The 21,433-nt window shown below is 36.7% G+C and overlaps 1 protein-coding gene across 4 annotated transcripts in view; it reads left to right on the top strand.

Annotated features, from left to right (window-relative positions):
- SEL1L2 (SEL1L2 adaptor subunit of ERAD E3 ubiquitin ligase) overlaps nt 1–21,433 on the top strand; it is a 166,851-nt gene that overhangs the window by 31,139 nt on the left and 114,279 nt on the right. For 3 of the 4 annotated variants that reach the window (XM_056813864.1, XM_056813865.1, XM_056813866.1), the window contains exon 3: nt 3,327–3,492. The exons of the other annotated variant lie outside the window; for it this stretch is intronic. In XM_056813864.1, the coding sequence (XP_056669842.1) occupies nt 3,327–3,492 (166 nt within the window). The remainder of the gene's footprint in view (nt 1–3,326; nt 3,493–21,433) is intronic. 4 annotated transcript variants of the gene reach the window in all.

Genomic DNA, 21,433 nt, shown 5'->3' on the forward strand with positions numbered 1-21,433 from the left:
CATTTTAAATAATTAAATTTTATACAAGTGCTACTTATTTCAGTATTAAGAGCTAAAATATATATACATACATATGTATATACATAATGTTTAAAAGCTTGCAAAGTACTTTACATGTGTTTTCTCATTTGATCCTCCTATCAGCCCTGAGGTAAGAGTCATTATTATGCACATTTTATAGATGAAGAAACAGCAGCTGAAAAAGGTTATTTGCCCAAGGTCTTACATATAGTAGTAAGTGGCTTAAACTCGGGTGTTCCTGACTCCTGACACTTATTTAACAAACAAATCACTAGGACTAAAAATCTAGTCAAAGGAATCTATTCTATGTACTACACATATAAAAGAACCACAAAATCCCAGAGTTAGAACAAATTTCAGAGGCTTTATTGTCCAATAGAATCCACTCTGCAAGATACACAAATGATAACCTGTCTGTAAAGATCTATTTCCAAGGTGAAATTGATCAACTAATGACTACTTTAGAGGTCTATCAATTCAACTAGTTCCAATTCTGTCCAAAGGTATAGTCAAGTAACAAAGAAAAATTTTGAATTTAATATTATATTATCAATCCTTGCTAAAACTATGGTGACTGTCTGTGACCACTATTCCATTTTAAAATGTCCATTTATAATTTCTGCAATAATAAATGTCATCTCCTTGGCCAGTTTGCAGATACAATCACAGAAGTCCAAGGTTTGAGAGACTTTAGAATATATTTAGAATATATTATAGATATATAGATAGAATATATTTAGAATATATTTAGAATATATTTAAAATATATTCTACAACATCCCAATAAGTGCCCATGCAATTTTTTTTAAAAGAAAACCCTTACCTTCTGTCTTAGAATTAATATTGTATGCTGATTCCAAGGCAGAAGAGCAGGAAGGTCTAGGCAATAGAGATTAAGTGACTTGCCCAGGGTCACAGAACTAGGTAGTGTCTGAGGCCATATTTGAACCTAAGACCTCCCATCCCTCGACTGGGCTTTCAATCCACTGAGCCATCTACCTACCTACCTACTCCCACTTATTCACTTTTTGCATGAAGATATATCTAGTAAAAGGAAATCTAACCCTCTCATGATGTCACAGTCAACTTTTGGATAGCCCTATTTGTAAGTAGGAGGTAGAGTGGATAGAAGGCAGGGCCAGGAGTCAGGAAAACTCATCTTCTGGCTTCAAATGTGACCTCAGACACTTAGTAGCTGCCTGACCATGGATTCAAATCCTGACTTTTCTATTTATCATGTGTCTTGAACATGGTGCTTAATCTCTAAGAATCTTAGTTTCCTCGTCTATAAAATGATTTGTTGATGATTTCTAAGATGTTTCTAGTTCTATGCCTCTATAAGGTTATAATCCTATTGTCAATCTTCCCCACATTCTATCTGTCCTGAAAGAATAGAATAATAATGACTTTATCAAATATTTGGCTAAAATTTAAGTAACACCAATTTATTGCATGAGTATTATCAGGCCAATACTAATCAAAAATGAAGTAAAATTAATATCATAGTCTGTTTTGATGAAGCTTTGCTGACTATTTGTGATCATTACTTCCTTCTCTATATGGTCACTAAGTATCTCTTTTTTATTAAATTTGGAATTTTTCCAGAAAGCAAAGCCAACCTCCATGGCCTGTAGTTTACAAGGATTTTATTCTCTTCCCTTCTTTAAAAATTGGGATAACATGTCCTTCTCCAATTTAGAAAAATCTCTCATTCTCCAAGGATCACTGATAAAGGGGATCATTCATTCTATACTATCTAGGATGCAGTTCACCTAGGCGTAGTTCCTTTAACTCATCAAAGGCTAGGAGTTCTTTATGTCAGCTCTAGAGGGCTCATTCTTTGACATTTTTCTCATTGGAAAGGGTAGAAAATGGGGATTTTTTTATCTTGAAGCAAAGGGTGATTTCTTGTACCCTATGACAAAGGGCAGAGGGGGATTTCTCTCCCTTACCATCCTGACCAAGAACATTTATAGCAGGTTGCCTTAGATGTTCATATTGGGTGCACCTGGGTGACTCAGTGGCTAGAAAGTCAAGCCTGCAGTTGGGAGGACCAAAACAGGTTCAAATATGGCTTCAGGCATTTTCCAACTATATGACCGGAGCAAATCACTTGAACCCAATTGCTTTGCCCTTACCTCTCTTCTGCCTGGGAACCCATACTTAGAATCAATTCTAGGTCAAAAGGAAAGGATTCAGAAAAAAATAATCACATGCTATGTGCAGTTCAACTGCATCTTCTGCAGGAAGATTTTCCCAGTTCCTCTTACAGCTGGTGCTAGTAATCATTGCCCTCCTCCTGGAACTAATATCTCTTTGTTTATAAGATGACACCCAGAATAGGTTAGAAAAGAGTAAAATGGATTTTCCTTTGCTGGTTACTCTTCTTTCTGATGGATGAAATGGCCATTAAGACAAGTCAAGAAATTATGAGTTATGCTTTTTAACAGAGAACTCTAGCAAAAATAACTAAAAACCCATTAAGTCCCCATCATTACTATATTCTGATTGCATACCAGATGCATTTCCCAAACTCCTTGATGTATTTCTCCCTTCTGTCTATGTGGTCTCTGAAATATTTTGATAAAAATATCAATTCAGTTTCTGCCACTTCTGATCCTGAATGAAACACTTTTTTCCAGGCTGTTTCCTGAATTTCTTTATATAAGGTATTCTGCCTCTTCTATCCTATCCTCTTTCTTTTGAATAAGGGGTACCATTCCATTCCAGAGGCAAGTCCCCTTAAGTCTCATCCCATGACATCTTAGTGTTGTGTAAAGAACTTACATCTCTGGTTTATGTTGCTTGTTAGCTAAATTTTGTACACTTCGATGGAGAAGTCTTGTTTTGACTCCCCCAAACTTCTGGATATCTCTACAATGGAAGCAGGGTTTTTAATGTGGAAATTTTGATTTTAACTAAGTGGTTGTTTGTTTTCCATCCATTAAAAATTTTTAATGTGTTGAGCAATATCACTTGGTTAATAATATTATCTGCTTTCCTTCAGCCCACACAATTGGTACTGTTGTGCCAACTCATTAGTGGTTGAATTATTTAAAAAATTTCTGATATTTTATTTGTAGATATTTTAATGCATAGTACATCAAATGACAATGCAAATCTTTCATATTAATAATGAGCACAGAATCAAATATTTGAGAAAACCATTCTTAATTTTGTAAAAATATATGAATTTGGATAATTGTACTAAATTCATATTTATATTGTAATTATAGATTTTAATGTCCCTATAGTTTCAAAAATGATTGATGTGAATACAATTAATAAACTTTTTTTCTTTTCAGTTATCAGTAAAGGACAGGAAGCTTTTATCACAAGTACTGGAAAGGAAAAAACAATTAAAATCAGTTACATCCAAAGAAAATGGCTTAGTAAATAGAAAAACCCAAAGGAGAAGAAAGAGAAAAAGAACTCAAAACCCATATATGTTAAGAAGAAATGTTAGCAGTTGTAAGTAGAAATCTATTATTATATTTTTGTTCTATTTTATTTAAAGTTCTACTTTACATACAACATTACCAAATTAATCCAAAGGCATATTTATAAACATTATATCATGACTTCAAATCAATGCAACAAAATTTGCTGAAAACCTGTTTGAAATTCACTACGGTATATACTTGAGATGGATACAAAAATGAATAAAGCATATTATACTCTCTATCTTCAAGAAGCAAATACTAGAAGATATCAGATATATCTACAAACAAACATAATGCAAGGTAGGAAGGGATAAATGCTATAGGAGAAGTATAAGTTATAAAACTTGGAGGAGGGAAAGATTAATTGTCAGGATACACTAAAAAGCAAGCTTTTCAGGTCAGACATATGTATTTAAAACCTGGCTCCAGTATTTATTAGCTACATGTCCATGTAAGGAGAGTGTTTTGTGAACCTTCAAATGATAAATGAATGTGAAAATAACCATTGCCATGATAATGGGAAGATCATTAAGATTTTAAAAGATGGCACTTGAGTTGGTACTTTGAACAATTTAAATAGAGAGAAGGTAGAGTGAATAATGAAAGACTCAGAAGCACTAAAGGGGAAGGACTATAATAATCTTATCTCATTTTATCCTCACAATAATTTTATTATATGTATATGTACACATGTACATACATTTACATGTATAATTTATTTATCCCCAGAAAACAGAGGTTAACTTGCCCAAGATCACAAATCAAGGAAGTACTTAAGTTCAAATTTGAACTCAGGTCATCCTGATTTGAAAACAACTCAAGTTCCTTTTCTCTATTGAGGGAAAAGGAAAATAGATCCCTTCAGTCAAAGCAAAGGATACACAAAAGGAATTTGCGGTTAATAAAGCTAGACAAATACCAAGTGCTAGGGATATAAATGGAAAAAAAATGGCTCTGTCCTCAAGGAGCTTAGAATCTAATGTAGAAAGACAGCATATTAGGGTTGAAATGAGGCTGGAAAAGGAAGGTCGTAGGGAGGTAGTAGGTAGGAGGGCTGGGGAAGACAACAGACTCATGGACATAGTGGAAAAGTCAGAAAAGTCCCACAGCAGTGCAATCAAGTGAAAAATGTGATGTTCTGAGTTCCCTCCTCCCATTTAAGAAATAGAAATTTTAGAGTTCATAACTTTACTCTCTAATCTGAGGAACTGAAGGTGGTGTGAAGTGGAATATCAAGGCTAATAAGATCTTTGCAGGATGATGTTTTCCACAATTACTTGGCAACCAAGAAAGCAAATGTGGTTTTACGATATATTAAGAGAAAAAAGGAGCAGTTACGTATCTTAGAGGATTGAGAGCCAGGCCTAGAGAGGGTCCTGGGCTCAAATATGGCCTCTAGCATTTTCTAGCTGTGTGATCCTGGGAAAGTCACATAACCCCCATTGCCTAGCCCTTACCACATATACAGTATTGATTTTACCAATTATATATTGAACCAATATACAGTATTGATTTTTAAGACAGAAAGTAAACGTTTAAAAAAGGGAGAAAGAGAGAAAAGCAGCTTCCAGGAATAAGGAGGCAGTTGTTCTATTACCCTCTACTTTGGTCAGACCATATGTGGAGTATCAAGCTCTGATCTGGGTGTCCAATTGTAGGGAAGACATTGTTAATCTGGCTAAAAGCCCAAGGGAAGGCAACCAAGGTAAAGGCAATCAAGTGTATGACATATGAAGACTGGTCTGAGAAAATGGAAATGTCTAACCTATGGAGGAGACTTTGGACAATAGGAGAAATTTCTTCAAATTGTTCTTATCTGTCTATTTCACTGGGAAACATCTTGGGGTATAGGAGGTGTTCAGGAAATACTAACACCTCTGGCAAGAGGGTTTGCCAAGCTCTTTTCAGGGCTGCTCACCCAGCTTTGGTGTCTACCTTTCACCCAACTCTCACCTATGACTCTAAGAAGCTATAGCATGTACAGCAGCCACACCCTGTTAAAAGTTTCTGGGAAGATTGGCTAAACCAACTTGAGAGCATCCAACAGGTCTCAAACCTATCAATGAGTTAGAGAGGATATCGACTTTCTGGCCAGTACTATTCAAAAGTTGAAGGAGGTGCTTTGGGAAGGGTAGTAGATTTCCCATCACTAGAAGTATTCAGACAAAGGCTGTGTTGCCCATTTGTCTAGTTTGTTTTAGAGGAGATCTTTTTCTAGTAAGAGAGGCAACAGGATATAGTGGAAAGACAGCCAACTTTGGAGTCAGAAAGTCTTGGGTTCTAATTCTATCTCTGATGTATTACTCTGGCCAGATCATTAATCTTTTAGATCTAGGCAATTTAGTACCCTTTTAATGCTAGTGCTGTGCCTCTCTCATTCCCTTCAGGTTTTTGACTGTATATATTTTTTTTGCATATTGTCTCCCCCATTAGACTGTAAGCTCCTTAAGGAGGACTATTTTTGCGTTCCACTGGAGACCCCCAGTTCTTAGTACATGACCCATAGTAGGCATTTAATAAGTGCTTGCTGAGAAATGATATCCACCGCCATGGAAGGAATACACAAAGCATGAATGCAGATTAAAACATATGATTTTTTACTTTATTTCCTCCATGAATTTTTCTCTTGCAGAAGCAATTTATGTCTTGTTTCACAATATGATAGAGAAATATGTATTATATAATAATATATGTACAAACTATATCATATTACCTGTCTTCTTAGGGAGGAAGGAGAGGGAGGAGGGAAAATGAGATACTTTAAGTTATAGTTAATGTGAAAAATTATTTCTCTTGGATAAGCATTCTTATTTTAATTATTACATATTTAACAAATCATATGTATTATATTGTTATATTACATGTGATATTGTTACATATAAAAAACAAATAAATGGTAAAAGAAATGCTTGCTGATGACTTAACCAGGAGTTTTCTATTCTCAAGAAATAATAGTCCTAATCTCTAACCTGATGGTTGGAACTAGATTCTGAGGTTTCTCCTGATTCTGTCATCCTAGGTATTTCTTAAAGGCTATAACAACTAAATACAAACTCTGGCAGCTAGAAAGATTTGGGGCACAGGGCTCAGTATGATAAACTGTGTCTGCTGTTCAAGGATCAGCTAAGTTCAAAAGATGCATTACCATTTCAGCATCAGGATGAGGAATTTTGTGGTCACAACTCTTAATGTCTGGCTATTAAAAAGGATGGAGGGGATAGGAGGAATATTTGTTTCAAGTCAGTGAAAGAAATATCCATAACAATGGAATAACAGATTAATCCTTGAAACATTAAATTACTTCTGTGAGATAAAATTGTTTAGAAGTAAAATTACATCCATATATGAGCAAAGAAAATGCTTCAATGACTTAGAGTTGGCTAAAATTTTGGAAATTATTGCTAAACCTCTAAATGATGGGCCAATTGATTAGTGTGGTTATGACTATGTCACTGGTCTGGGTGAAGCCTTGGAAAGAAGAGACTGCTAGGTCTCACATTTGTCAGAGCAATGGGTACAGGATCTCACCTACACAGATATTCCTCCCAGTACTGAATATACTCTCTCCTCACTGCTGCCTAAAAGAATTCTCAGCTTCCTTCTGTTATGAATAAAATTAATCTTGGAGGCTTTATACTAAATTTGTAAGCATTTATTAGTAAAGAGAAAGAAAGATAGAAATGAAGTTTCTAGCCTTTCTAACTTACAGTAAGATCAAGTCCCAGATTTCAGCCCAGTGTGGTCCCCTTCGAACTGCTTCCAGAGATGGCACAAAAGAGAGAAGCCAACAAGGCTGACCAGAGAAAGAATGAGACCAGGGAACTAACAACTGGACAAAAGCTAAAGGAGCCTCCCTCCCTGGCTTTTCTAACCTCACCCATGCTCCTCCCCCTGGATCCTTTGATTGGCCAATGGCCTCCATATATAATATTTCCTAGCCTCTATGGCACCCCCACTCTGCAGATAGGTGACTCTGTGACTCCTGGGTTAGAGGTCCCCTAGATATTTAAATTACTTCAAAGCATGGTTCAGGTGCCAAGGCATACACAAGGCCATGTATGGGTACCTGACATTTTTTTTTTAGTCCAAACATGTAATTTCATCCATGAAAGGGACTTCTTGGTGAGGAAATTTCTTCTACCAAAGCAGGAACTAGAATACCAAGAGATTAAATGATTTGCCTAAGGCCACACAGCCAAAATGTCAATCATAGGTACCCATGTCTTCTTGCTTTCAAAAATGCCTTCATTAAGCTATATATTGCTTCCTGCCTTGAAACAAGAAAATAAATCCTATTCCTCCAAACTGTTCATAAGAAATTAATTACTTTCCTTTCCACAGGCTCCAAGCCTATTGCCCCAGGATTTATGTCTCAGTCTAACTATTCCTTCCTTTTGGGGGTCTTTATGCTCTGTGTTTGTGGGCAGAAACTGAGAAGTTTTGTATCCGGCAGCCTTGCTTCAGCCATTTCTAATTCCCCCCATATCTTTAATCACAATCAATCTCAGAAGGAAGAGTTATCTCTTCTATCCACACAATAGCAGCTTCAATTTAGCCAGGCAACCTTCTCAAAATGTCCATTTCCACTGTTGAGCAAGAACCTCTTAATTCAAGGGCTTCTTTCTCCAAACTAATTTTATTTTATCTAGACCAGTGATGGTGAACCTATGGCATTGTTGCCAAAGATGGCACACAGAGTATTCTCTATGGGCATGTGGCCACCCCCTCACCCTGAGTTCATTACTTAGAAAGGTAGAAAGACTCAGGTGGAGCTGCTCCCTTTCCCCATTCTACCATGCCTGATGGCATTTATTCACATCTCCCACCCATCTGCTCAGCAGTCCAATGGGAGCACACAGGGGACAAGGTGGGTAGCTTACAGGAGGCAGAGCTAGAGGGGAGAGGCATGCTCAGGCCACTTCCTCCCCCCTCTACACTTGCTGAAGACATTCCTCACTTCACCTACCCCTCTGCCCAGCAGCCCAAAGGAAGCACCTTCTCCTTCCCCTATGTGTGGAAACAAGGGGTGCAGGGAGCAACTGGCACTCAGTGAGGGGGAGGGGCATGGCACTAGGTCTGGGGGTGGAGGCAGGGCACAGCACTCCATCTCTAAAAGGTTCCCTATCACTGACCTAGACAAATATGCTCCCTACTCCATTCCCACTATTGACTGAGCCAAACTTTCTGACAGACAAAAGCCTGGACCAATAGCAACTGAGGATTGTCTTTCCCCTACTGATTTGTTCTATTTGGGCTTGCCTCTTTGGGAATAGATGTTTTAAACTACCTTTTATTACTATAATTTTCTTGTTTGGATACAGAACCGGACTGTGCTTTTATCAGAATAGAAAACTTCTGATGTGGAGATCTCTTTCTTTAATGCACATTGGTATATTTTCTGTAATTTATAAGTTAGAGCAGTATTCAGAAAACTGAGACTTTAAGTGACATTTTACACAACCAATATCTTTCAGAGACAGGATTTGAACTCAGGTCTTCCTGATTCTTAAGATCTTTCTGTAATAATAACTAATAATAGATTATCAAAGGTTTGTTTATCTGATTTTATTCTATCAACCTACCCATAAAGTAGGTACCATTATTATCTCCATTTAATGGGATGGAAGCACAGTGAAGTTAAGAAATTTACTTAAGATAACAAAGCTAGTTAATGTCTGAGGCAAACTACATTTTTTTCAGGTCTTCCTGACTTCAAGTCCAATGTTCTTTTGAGTAATAGTTCATTGGTACAGTAAAAGTTTTATCACAGTCCCTTCCCACCTGTGCAAGGTCATAATTCTTATAACTTTTTGCCTTGTCCTTCATAATCCATCTTACCTACAATTACTTCCATGACAGATAAGCATACAGGTGGAAGAGAAACCTTTTCAAAAAGATTTTTAGTTTTGTCTTTACAAACAGCTGGGCTGAGGACAATGACTGCCTTCATTACTTGAACCTTGGAAAGAATCAACTGATTCCAAATACCTCAGTTTCTTGACAGGCTACTCTCCTTATTAAGGGTATCACTCTGGTTCCTCTGCTCTTACCAACTGCTTCTAATTCTTTTTTCTAATGTAAAATATCACCTATTTCTTCCATTTTATCTTGTATATATGGCCACCCTACCCTGAATACATTCTTGTTAATCTTTCTGTTAAAGCATGCTACACCCATAACAGTCTATAATATTGTAAATGTGTCCTAACCAGTGCAAAATATAGTTAAGTTTATCTATTACTTCCATGAATCTGGATTTTATACTCTATTAATGCAGCATTGTGCATTAATAAGCCTTTTGACAGCCATATAACAATACTGACTTTGTGTCCTTTGCTTTTGTACTGTTTCTCTTGTCTGAAATGCATAGTCTGTCAGCTTCTTGAGAGCAAGGAAAAATGTTTTAATCTTTTTTTTTAATCTCCAGTGCTTAGCACAGTACCTAGCACATAGTAGGTGCTCAATTAATGCTTGTTCATTAACTGACTGACAACTTCCTCATATCTCTTTTAGAATCCACAGCATACTTTTAGACTTGGCTAAAATGTTGCCTTCACAAGGTCTTTCTCCATCTTCCACAGATATTAAGCACCTCCTCCTTCAAAAATTATTTTGTATTTATTTGGTATCTTTTGTATATACTAGTAGTTATATCACTATCTATCTGTCTGTGTATCTATGTTTGTCTCTCTTGACAGAATGTAAAATCCTTGAGGATAAATACTGTTCTGCATTGTAGCCCTAGCACCTCAGACAGTGCCTAGCAGATGACAATTCTTTAAATTCTTTAATTATTGACTTATATTATGCTAAGAGGGGAAGGACCACTTATTCAAAGGAATCTAGAACTTGGCATCAGTGTGTCAAAGACTCTTTTATGTCATCCTATAGAGAGAAATGAGCCAGTGTTATAAGTGTTACAGCCAGCCAGCCAGCAAGTACAAAGTATGGGGCAGGCAGGCTCCTTTCATCCTAGTCCCTGATGCAAAGATGGCCCTTCCCCTCATTCACCATTGGCTGGTTGCTTGAGAGTTACAACCTTATCTCAAAGGCTACCTAAGCAAAATGTGCAATTTACAAAAACAATTATCCTAATTATTCAAGAGGGTTTTAGTTAATCAACATAAGAACTGTTTCAGTTCTATCTATCTGCATTTCTTATAAGATTTCTACCAACCAAAACAAGGACTGTTTCAATCCTATCTATCTGAACTGGGGCTTAGGTTAGGAACAGGAAACTTGTTTTGATCAAAAGGCTCCCTGACTAGATCTTGGTGATTCATTGAGAGGAGTCCACCATCTTGCTGACCTTCATTTTTAACAAGCAAGCAGATGCCAAAAAGTCCTTTAGGTCTTTTGCACATGAACTTTTGTTAAACCAGATCTCCTACAGCCTTACATTTGCAGTTGATTTTTTTTTAAACCAAAGTGTAGAACTTAATACTTTTACATATTCAATTTCATCCTATTATAGTTTTTTTCCCCATTGTCTAGTCCATCATTGTTGTTCAGTCATTTCAATCATATTTGATTCTTCATGACCCTATTTGGGGTTTACTTAGCAAAAACTACTGAGGTGGTTTGCCATTTCCTTCTTCAGTTCATTTTACAAATGAAGAAACTGAGGCCAAAAGTTAAGTGACTTGCTCAGTGTCACAGGTATTAAGTGTCTGAAGCCAAATTCAAACTTAGGAATATGAGTCTTCCTGACTCCAGCTCTGGCACTCATTTCAGTTGCACCATCTAGGTGCCCCAGCCTGTGAAGATAATTTTAAATCCTGATTCTATCATAAAGTATTTTACCAAGCTTTCTATAAATTTCATAAACTGTCTTCCATGTCTTCATCTGTCTCTTAATATGTATCACATAGTCTACTTAGTTCTACATTCATATCAATTGAGGTTCAGCTTGTAGGAATTTTTATTTTGGCTTGTAATAACCTCAGTTGTCTCATCAAATGTAAACTGGGAACTTCTAATGTGCCTTAGGTTTCTATCATACTAATAAAATCCAGGAAAAAGACATCGCAAATTGGTAGAACACTTAATTAGAAATGAACCAAAATGTAAATAAAGTAATGCCATGCATTCCTAAGCAAATACAGACCCATCCCCTCCTGTTCCCAGAGTAGTGGGATAACCAGTCCTTCCAAAGTTTCATTGCTTTGACATCTGAGATAAGGTTGGAGCCTTTCTCTCATTGCTCAAAAACTGCTCTTGCCATTATCTTAATATTGATCCTAAGATGGAAGATAAGGGTTTAAAAAAATTACATACTCCTTTCTTTCCACTGAAATTTCCATCACTTTAGTGCATGCCCTCAGCACCTCATGTCTGGACTATTGTAATGAACTACTAATGGGCTTGCCTATCTCAGGTCTATTCCTTTTCCAATCTATTCTCCATTCAACCATAAAAATGAAATTGTCCTAAAGCATAGATCCAACAATATCACTACCTATTCAATAAACGGCCAATATGGCTCCCTAAGTGGCATTCATTTGCTACCAGAATCAAATCAAAATGCTATGTGGTCTTCACAGTTCTTCATAACCTAGCCTCCTCCTACCTTTCTAATCTTCTTAACATCTTCCTCTACAATATATAATCTTCAATCCAGTGGTACTGACTTTGGCTTCCTGGATGTTCCACAAAAGATACTCTATTTCTCAACTCTAGACATTGTCTCAGGCTGTCCCCATCCTTCCTTCCTTCCCTCCTCAACTCTACTTTCTGAATTTCTTTAAGTCCCAACTAAAATCACATTCTTTGCTGGATGCCTTCTTTAATCACTCTTAATTCTAAAACTTTCTCTTTTAATTATTTTCTATTATATATACACACATATATATATGAGCTTATAATCTCATGGAAGAGAATACATGTCCCTTGAGGGGCAAGGACAATATTTTGTCTTTTTTTGTAACTTCAATGCTTAGCATAGTTCCTGGCACATAGTTGGTTCTTAATACATGCCAATTGATGGATTATTATCCCACTCTATAGGTATAGAGCAGTGATGGTGAACTTTTTAGAGATAGAGTACTAGGCCCTCCCTACCCCAACCCCCAACTGAGTTTTGTGTCCAACTGCTCCAGAGACCATGCACCATGACCCTCCTCCTACCCAATGCCAGGCATGCCCTGCCCCCCCCTCCTTGCCCCACACAAGAGAGGGAGAAAGCGTTCCCCTTGGACTGCTGATTGGAGGGGCCAGTGAAGTAAGGAATGTCCTCAAGTGTAGAGAAGGGGAGGGCAGTGGTCTGAGAGCTCTGCTCCCTCTCAGCTCTGCTGCAAGTGAGCCACTCATCTTCCCCCCTGTAGGCTCCCATTGAGTTGCTGGGTAGAGGAGTGGGGGATATGAAAAAATGTCATCAGGCATGGTGGGGAGGGGGAGAGGAGCAGGTCTGCCCAAGTCCCTCTGCCTTTCTTGTAATGAACTCTGGGTGGGGGAAGAAGGAGGCTGTGTGACCACAGAGAGTGTTCTGCATGCCATCTTTGGCACTCATGCCATAGTTTTACCATCACTAGTATAGAGAAATCCTGGAAAATGTCTTCCTGGGAATTACTTCAATGCCATGAGTCCCAGCATTCTGGGAAATGTAGTACTTAATCAGAATGGTCTTCTAGATAAAAATGTTGAACAAAAAAGGGCTGATCGCTAAACTTTGCAACATTCACCTCCCTTAGATATATATTGATACGTTTCTCAATAATCTTTAGATAACAATTGTTCTACAGCCTTGGTGATCTCTAAGGTCCTCTCTACCTTCCCCAACCAAATACCTAAGACTGGTTTCATTTTACCGAATTTCAGAGTTTCAGAGTTGGAAGGGACCCTAGAAGCCATCTAGTTGAACCAAAACCAAAACAACATTCTAGTCCCTAACATCCTTAACAAGTAGGCATCCAACAAAGATCTTTAGTATTAGGGAAAATGTCACCTCACAAAATGGTCCATTCTTCTTTCAGATAGCTTTTATTGTTAAGTTTTTCTTACATCAAAGTCTAAAGTTACTTCTCTACAACTCCATGGTTCACTTTTACTTCCTTGATTTTTTTTTTTCTTTCTGGGATTATTTCTCGCATCTGCCTCAGAGACCCTTTATCCTCCTCGTAGGCCAGAGGAATTCTATAGATAAGCATTCCTCAAACACTTTAAAAAAACTTTTTCAAGCATGGGAAGACAGTTTGCAAATATCCCACAAGTAATGGGCAAATGCCTCTGTCTGGAAGACAAATATAAAACACACCAAAACAAATCCTTCAGTCTCTATGCCTCCTGGGTAGGAAGAAGAACCTACATGATAGTGTTTGGAAACTTTCCTTGAAAATTGTTGTGACACCTTTCCTATTTACTTCTCTTTACTGTTGGTATCCTGTTTCATGGGGACACTTGAAAACTATCCACTCTCCCCTTCCTATGGAATTCTGCCAATCTCCTTAATTTTTATATTTATAACTTGAATTCCTTTTTTTTTTTTAAAGTGGCAAATTTAAAGAGGTCCTTGTGCCAAATATTCCACAATCTTATTTACCATTCCAATTCCCTTTGTCATTTTTCTTTGCCCCAGTGCTCCTGCTTTGGCAAGGGACACTGAAAAGTTTTGGCAGTTTTGTCTTGCTTTTTAAAAGTTCAACCATGTTAAATACATTTGTATGGTACAAAAATGGATATCCATCCTGCTGATTCTTAAGTCATACAGAAATAGATAAATTATGTTTGGCATAGAGGGATGCATCATAGAGAAGAAGATAGTAAGCTGGCCATGTAGCTGAGATGAACCAAGTTCAAGGGCTGACATTGGCATATGGGCCTGGGGCAAATTATTTAATGTCTCAGTGCCATAGGCAGGCAGTTCTCTAAGACTGTTTATTGCAGTGAAGTTGTCATCCTGCATAGTTAGAGGTAGTTTCTCCATCCCAGATAAAGATACTAATGGAATCACAAGTCTAGTACATAAGAAAGATGCATGTATAATACATTTTACAAAGAATCCAATTAAAATGATCAAATTAAAGAAATTACCACTTGAAAAGGTATGCTTCCAGTATCTAAATGATCCCTTTTTTTTTGTCAAATACATCATTCTCCAATAATGCCAGATAATCGAGGAAACAAATATATTGAGGATATAAAACAATAAAATAATACCTAATAATAAAGTTGAGCAAAAACTGACTTCTGCTACTATATTTCAAAATTAATTTCTATTCATTTTACTTTACTTTTACTCTGTTTATTATGTAACTGCTATTAGACATGTTTGATTCTAGTCTCATTTTATAATTTATAATTCTTGAAGGTTAAATTAATATCTTATTTACATACTAGATTATATCTCCTTTGTATTCAGTATTTGTATTTCAATTTTTACTCATGTCTGAAAAGAAAAATTGGATTTTGTGATTATTATAAGAAAACGTTAAAAGAAGTATTTTATTTTGAATGATCTATATCATTTACTTTACTCAGGGAATGTATTTATGCTTGCTAATCATGATTTGCAGACCAATAGCTTATATAAACATGATTACTATAAACACATATTTTTTACTTCAAAGTATTTGATTCTATTATGCTTTAATCACACTAACTTGTATAGTAAATCATTCTTATATGAATTTCTATTTTGTGTAATAAATCATTATTCTCCTTCCTATCTAAGGTTGGTTCTTACTACCATATATTAATGGTACAACTGTACTTCAAATACATTATTCAGAAAATCAGTAGCATAATCTGATTCAGATTAAATTCAATTGAAAAATCAAATGAGAAATAGGCAAAATCTCTTCATCGGAGTTTTGTTGCCAGGGAGGCAATTTCTCATTTTTGTCTTCTTAGATTATTTAAATCTTTGAAGTCAGGTAAGGAGATATGAATACTGTTGCTCAGTGGTCTTTTCAATTAACTATAATTTCTGTCATGTTGTTGGGCAAAATGTGACCTAATTTGGGGGCAGCTGGGTGGCTCAGTGTATTGAGAACCAGGCCTAGACACAGGAGGTCCTAGGTTCAAATCTGGCCTCAGACACTTCCTAGCTGTGTGACCCTGGACAAGTCACTTAACCCCTGTTGCCTAGCCCTTATCACTCTTCTGCCTTGGAACCAATTCAAAGTATTGGTTCTAAGATGGAAGGTAAGGGCTTCGTGACCTAATTTGATGCCTAAAATAATTGATTTGTTGTTCATTTATTTTATTAGATTATTTGAATGTGGTTCATTTCTTTATTTAAATATTTGATGTTTTAGATTTTTGTTATCAGAAAGATACTCCTTTTACTAGTCTTTTTTGGCCTATGCTACTTGATCATAAACCTACTTACACTATGGTCACTGTGAAAAGTAGATAAGTTCTACATATATGTATATGTGTATATGTTTGTATATGTCACAATATTGCTATATTGAGAATTTTTGTTATGCATATAATTTTTATATTCATGTACATATACATATATCTATGTATGGACAGATGGTGACGATTTTATATATAAAGCATCCACCTCTCTATCTAGCATATACACACATAAAAACACATATATACACACACGTGTCTATATAGATGTGTATGTGTATCAACAAAAATATGTGTATATTTACATACTTATATGTACATGTACATATATTTGGTACTGACTTGTGATATTCTCATGGGCAGAACTGAACTAAGGGAAAACTGAAGCAGTTCTCCTAACAAGGAAAATTTATTTTTTATTAGCAGAAGCATGTAGGCTGGTCTCATGGTCTGACAAGGAGGGAGGACTTCCAGGGCTTTTAAAGCCTGGATGTGTCTTTTATGTCTTCCTTATGATTGACCTGATAGCCTTTTAAAAACTCCCTGGCAAAGGCAAGGCAATCCCCACTGGTAGGCATTTTAAGGAGAAGGTGGGTCAATAGCACTCAGCTCCTCATTGTTGGGGAGCAGGACCTATCTGGAAGTGAACTGGCTGATCCCCCCACTCTCTGACACTCCAGGAATGCTAGCTGCCCCACGAGACCTGGCTATTTCCAGAAATCTTGGTTAGAAAAACAACCCATCTCAATCAAGATTTTACTGGTTTGGTCTCCCCTTTTTTAGACCAGGTCCCCAAACTTTAATTAGGAGAGTGAAAGACCCACGAGTCATTCCCTCCTGAGAACCTTAGTTACAGTTGACTTCTGTTTATGGGGTAAGCAAAAGTCAGGGTCCCTGCCCAAGCTGATTTAAGGATCAGAGATCTTGGGAGCTCAGAGTGATTACTTGACTCATTATGCCCCTTAGAAACTCAGAAGTGATAAAATAGATGAATTTGCAGAGATATTACTATTTATTTTATAATACAACCCAAAATTAATTTACCCCAATGGTAAAGAAATTCCTTCTACCAATGAAGATCTGCAACTAATGTTATTCAACTTACTTTTTTTTTTTTAATCCTTACCTTCCACCTAAGTGTCAATATTGTATAGTGTGGTGTGGTTCAGTGGCAGAAGAGTAATAAGAGCTGGGCAATGGGAGTTAAGTGACCTGCCCAAGGTCACACAGCTAGGAAGTGTCAGAGGTTAGATTTGAACTCAGGTACTCCTCACACTAGTCCTGGTACTCTATCTGATGTGGCACCTAACTGTCCTTGCAACTTAGTCTTACATATTTTCCCAGACACTGAGAGGGTAAGTTTTCCTAGAGTTTTATCCAGTACAGATCAGTGGCAAGATTTGAAACTCAAGCATTCTCAAATCTGAAGAGTTTCATAAGAGTTTCATATGCTCCTCCACATTATTCCAAGATTTTGAGATATTTTTGATAGACATGACTGTCTATTGTGATTTAGAAAAATTGAGTAAATTGAACATTTAGTTTTGATGAACTCAACCAGTTTTGTAACTGTTATTGTTGCAAAACTAGTGACATAGAACTGCAGAGTTTTATCCATTTCTACCCCAACAACTAATACAAACAGTAAGTTTCAATGTTCTTGGTGAGAAATGAAGAGAGAGAAACATAGAGAGAAAGAGAATTTTCAAGGAAAAAGCAGATTAGCATGATCTTAGGCAAGTCATTTAACCTCTCAGTGTCCTAAGAAATTCTCTGGGACTTGTCAATTAATTCTGAGATTTATTTTGAGTTTCCCACACTGAAGAAATCATAAATCCAGAAATCCTTATAATAGATAACTTCCCTCTTTCATGGTCAAGGGCACATTACCCATCATTTTCTCCTTTAACCCTCTGAAAAAATATTATTTGTTTTATTTTTCCTTGTTTGTTTATTTCTTTATTTTTTAAGAGTTTCACTTGTTCCAAAAATATGGTGATATCCTATGAGATCATGCCTGCTTTAATAGAGGTTGAAGTGGTGCAAATTATACATTTGTCTACAAAAGAGACGAAATATAGTGGGGGAAAGGGTTGAAGTCAAGAGAGTCTTGGCTTTTAATCCCTGCTCTGCTACTTACTAATTTTACTGCCAAAGGAAAGTTCATTTAGACTGTGTTCCTCAATTTACCCTTCTAGGAAAAAGGAATAACAATATACCTATAGTTTATACCTCTAAAGGCTATACTGAATGAAATGAGATCATGAGTGTAAAGGGTTTAGAAAACCTTAAGGACGTCACTGAATACAAATTTCAATTGTTATTACTAAGAGTTACAATGAGAATTCGTGTTGTATCTTGGGATTTGTCTATATAGGAAATAAAAGTAAAGTTATTCACACAGAACTCAGCTTAATCTGGTCCAAACCAAATCACAAATAAAAGCCTCTCTTAAAGAGGCAAATTAGAAATTATTATTCTTCCTTACAAATTTGAAGAACAACTTGTAAAATTCTGCATTTGTGGAATTCACTTATTTTTATGTGAATTGATCTAAATACTTTTATTATATTCTAAACAATTACACCTGAGACAAGGACAATCAGGAAATGTCACATCTAAGTCAAACAGCTTAATAAATATATAGACAGTGAAGGGAATAGGATCAGGACTTTGGTCTCTGATGTGTGTGCCAAATAGTACTGAGCCATTCGTTTGCATTAGTGATCCAGACCTTTGCTTTATAGTACAAGATCTAGGATTTAGAATTAAGGCGCCTTAGAGATCTCAAAGCCAGACTTAGACACATAGTAGCTGCATGATCTCATCTGTTAATTATAGACAACAATAACACATATCTCCCAGAGTTGTGAAGATGAGATGAAATTGTATTTGTAAAATACTTTGCAACCTTTAAAGTGCCATTGTTATTATCATTCCATCCAACTTACTCATTTTCCAAAGGAACAAACTGGGCTGAGAACTGTTTAGTAAGTTCAGATTGCCCAAGATCACACAATTGTTAAGAAGGAAAGCCACAATTCCAATCTAGGTCCTCTGCCTCTAAACCTAATGTCCTTTCACTTATCCAATGCTCAAACTCTTCTTATTACATTCTGACCTTTGCCTAGCAAGGAAATCAAAATTGTTTTCATTAAAAGTCTGACATGGGGGGCCTTGACTCCTCCAAATGTTGCTATTTTTCATCTGCTAATGGGCTTCTGCCATCTGTCATCTTTAGTGAGTTCCTGAGGCTTCCTTCTATTGAGTTCATAGGTGGCATAATGGAAAGAGCACTGAGTCTGGAATCAAGAAGGCCTGAGTTCAAATCTAGTCTCAAACCTTTACTAACTATGTGACCCTGAGCAAGCCATTTATCTTCCATCTGCCTCTGGTTTCTCAACATTTTGATGATAATAATAACATATACCTCCCAGTGTTATTGTGAGAATATAAATAGTATTTGTATCATACCATTTGCACCACTTGGCACAGTGCCTGGCACATAGCATGAATTATGTGATTTCCTTCTCCTTTATGAGACAGTCCCTAGGCTAATCAATTAATTCTGATTATTTTATTAGTCATGCCCATAGCCACACTCAGCAGACATAGAAAATATTCCTTCAAGTCAAATCTTTCTTTTACAATACCCTTACTCGAGTTCCTTAGGAATTTCCCCAGGATCATTTGTTACTTGGGTTCAGGGAAGTAAATGCCTTTGGACTCCCATTATGACCCTACCAGGTAGTGCCACCACCATGCAATCTTCTCCAGAGCTGTAACAAGCTTTGAAGGGGCCCTTTCTATTTAAACTAGAGCTCGTAACTTTTACCCCTTGCTCCTGAAGCTATATACAGATCACTGCCCTCTTTAAACATATTTTCTCCTTTTATATAATATATTACAATCAAGCCTAGAACAAGAAATTGATCATAAAATATTCATTGAGGGTTTACTATGTATAAAGTACTTTGCCTAGAACTGTGAGGTATGCAAAAAAAAAAAAGGTAAAAGATAGTCTTCTCTTCACCAGTTATATTCTTGCTGGGATGAGAAATGTAATACCTCTGTATAGACAGTAATTGTCAACTTTTCTCCATTTCTGTCATTTGCTATTCATTTAACTATAACTTCAGAGTCCAAACTTCCTGGAATGGATGGAGCATATGCTTATACCATTCAAAATCCACAGCTAACATCTAATCGCTCATTCCTGGATTTTCTTCACTGTTAAATAATTTTTTGTATCATTTCTCTTTCAGTAAAACTCTCCTAGCTGTAAACTACAACTAACTAAAAAAAGAACTTACATTTAGTGAATTCTGAAAATTAGGTACTCTAACAAAAAAAGTAGAAATATAATCCAAGTGACAAATCACAGAGTAGTAGAATCTTATAGTAGGGAAGGGCTTAAAGGACCATGAAGTCTAATGCATACCTACACTAGAATCCCTCTTCTAACACCTCCAACAAATAATCACCCACTGCCCAACAAAGGGGAGCCCACTACCTCTTGAGAGGAGACCCATTCCACTTCTAGACAGTCAAAATATCTAGAAGTTTGCTGATGTGGAGCCCAACTCTGTCTTTCTTCCCCATTGTCATTTGTCTACTAGTTCTATCTTCAGAGGATAAAATTGAACATTTCATTCTTTTCCATGAGAGAGCCTTTCAACTATTTAAAAACAGTTATGTTTGTCCCTTCACTCTCAAGATTTCTCCAAGTTAAAGATCACTGTTGTTTTTTTTTTTACATCCAATTCTTATATTGTTCTCTCATGATCTTGGTTATTTTCCTAGATACCCTCCATTTTTTCTAGGTCTTTGCGAAATAAACACAATATTCCACTTGTCTGACAAAGGATGGAATAAAAGGGACTATCATCTCCCTCTTTCTGAATAGAAGACCTCTTCTAAAGCAGCCTAAGATCATTATATCTCATCTCTGACACAGACTGGCTATGTCACCAAGATAAATCATATATTTTCTCAGTTCTTCAGACAATTCTAATACACTGATTTGAAGAATAGTTGCAGACTTGCTTTGGTAGAAGGAGTTTCCTCACCAAGGTAACCTCCACATCAATGAAACTACAGGCTGAAACTCCCCCTTTGTGGATAATTTTAGCGTTGTGACTTAAAATCTAAATTTTATTGGTCACCAGGGGAAATCCCAAATAATAAAATATCCAAGTCAGCTGGAAATTTTATGGTGATTTAATTGATATAATGGAGAAGATTAAGAAGAAGGAAGAAGGAAAGGGTGAAGGATTTCTCCACACACCCCCTTCCCCTGGCTGGTACCGGGCAGGAGTATTAGAAGATCTAGAAAGTAAGGGTTTGGAGTGTGAAGGAAGAAGGAATCAACCTGAACTCCAAAAGAGACTCAGCTGAGATGCCTGAACCTGAATCAGGTCAAGGACAAAACTCAATGCCAAAACCCAGACAAATAACTGCCACCACTCCCAAGATGTCAGAATGCCAGACAGAGTTGCCTCTCCAGGGAAAGAGGAGGAGAGAGGAAGTGACATACCTTATATAGACAGTTTTACATCACTTTCCTGCATCTCATCTGTACCAATGATTGCTTAACTTGACTTAGGACAGCCCAGGAGTCTGTCCTTTGTTCTGCACATGTCTGTTGAAGGCCATTTCCTCAGATAATT

This window comes from Monodelphis domestica, chromosome 1 (assembly GCF_027887165.1).
Source record: "Monodelphis domestica isolate mMonDom1 chromosome 1, mMonDom1.pri, whole genome shotgun sequence".
NCBI lineage: Eukaryota > Metazoa > Chordata > Mammalia > Didelphimorphia > Didelphidae > Monodelphis > Monodelphis domestica.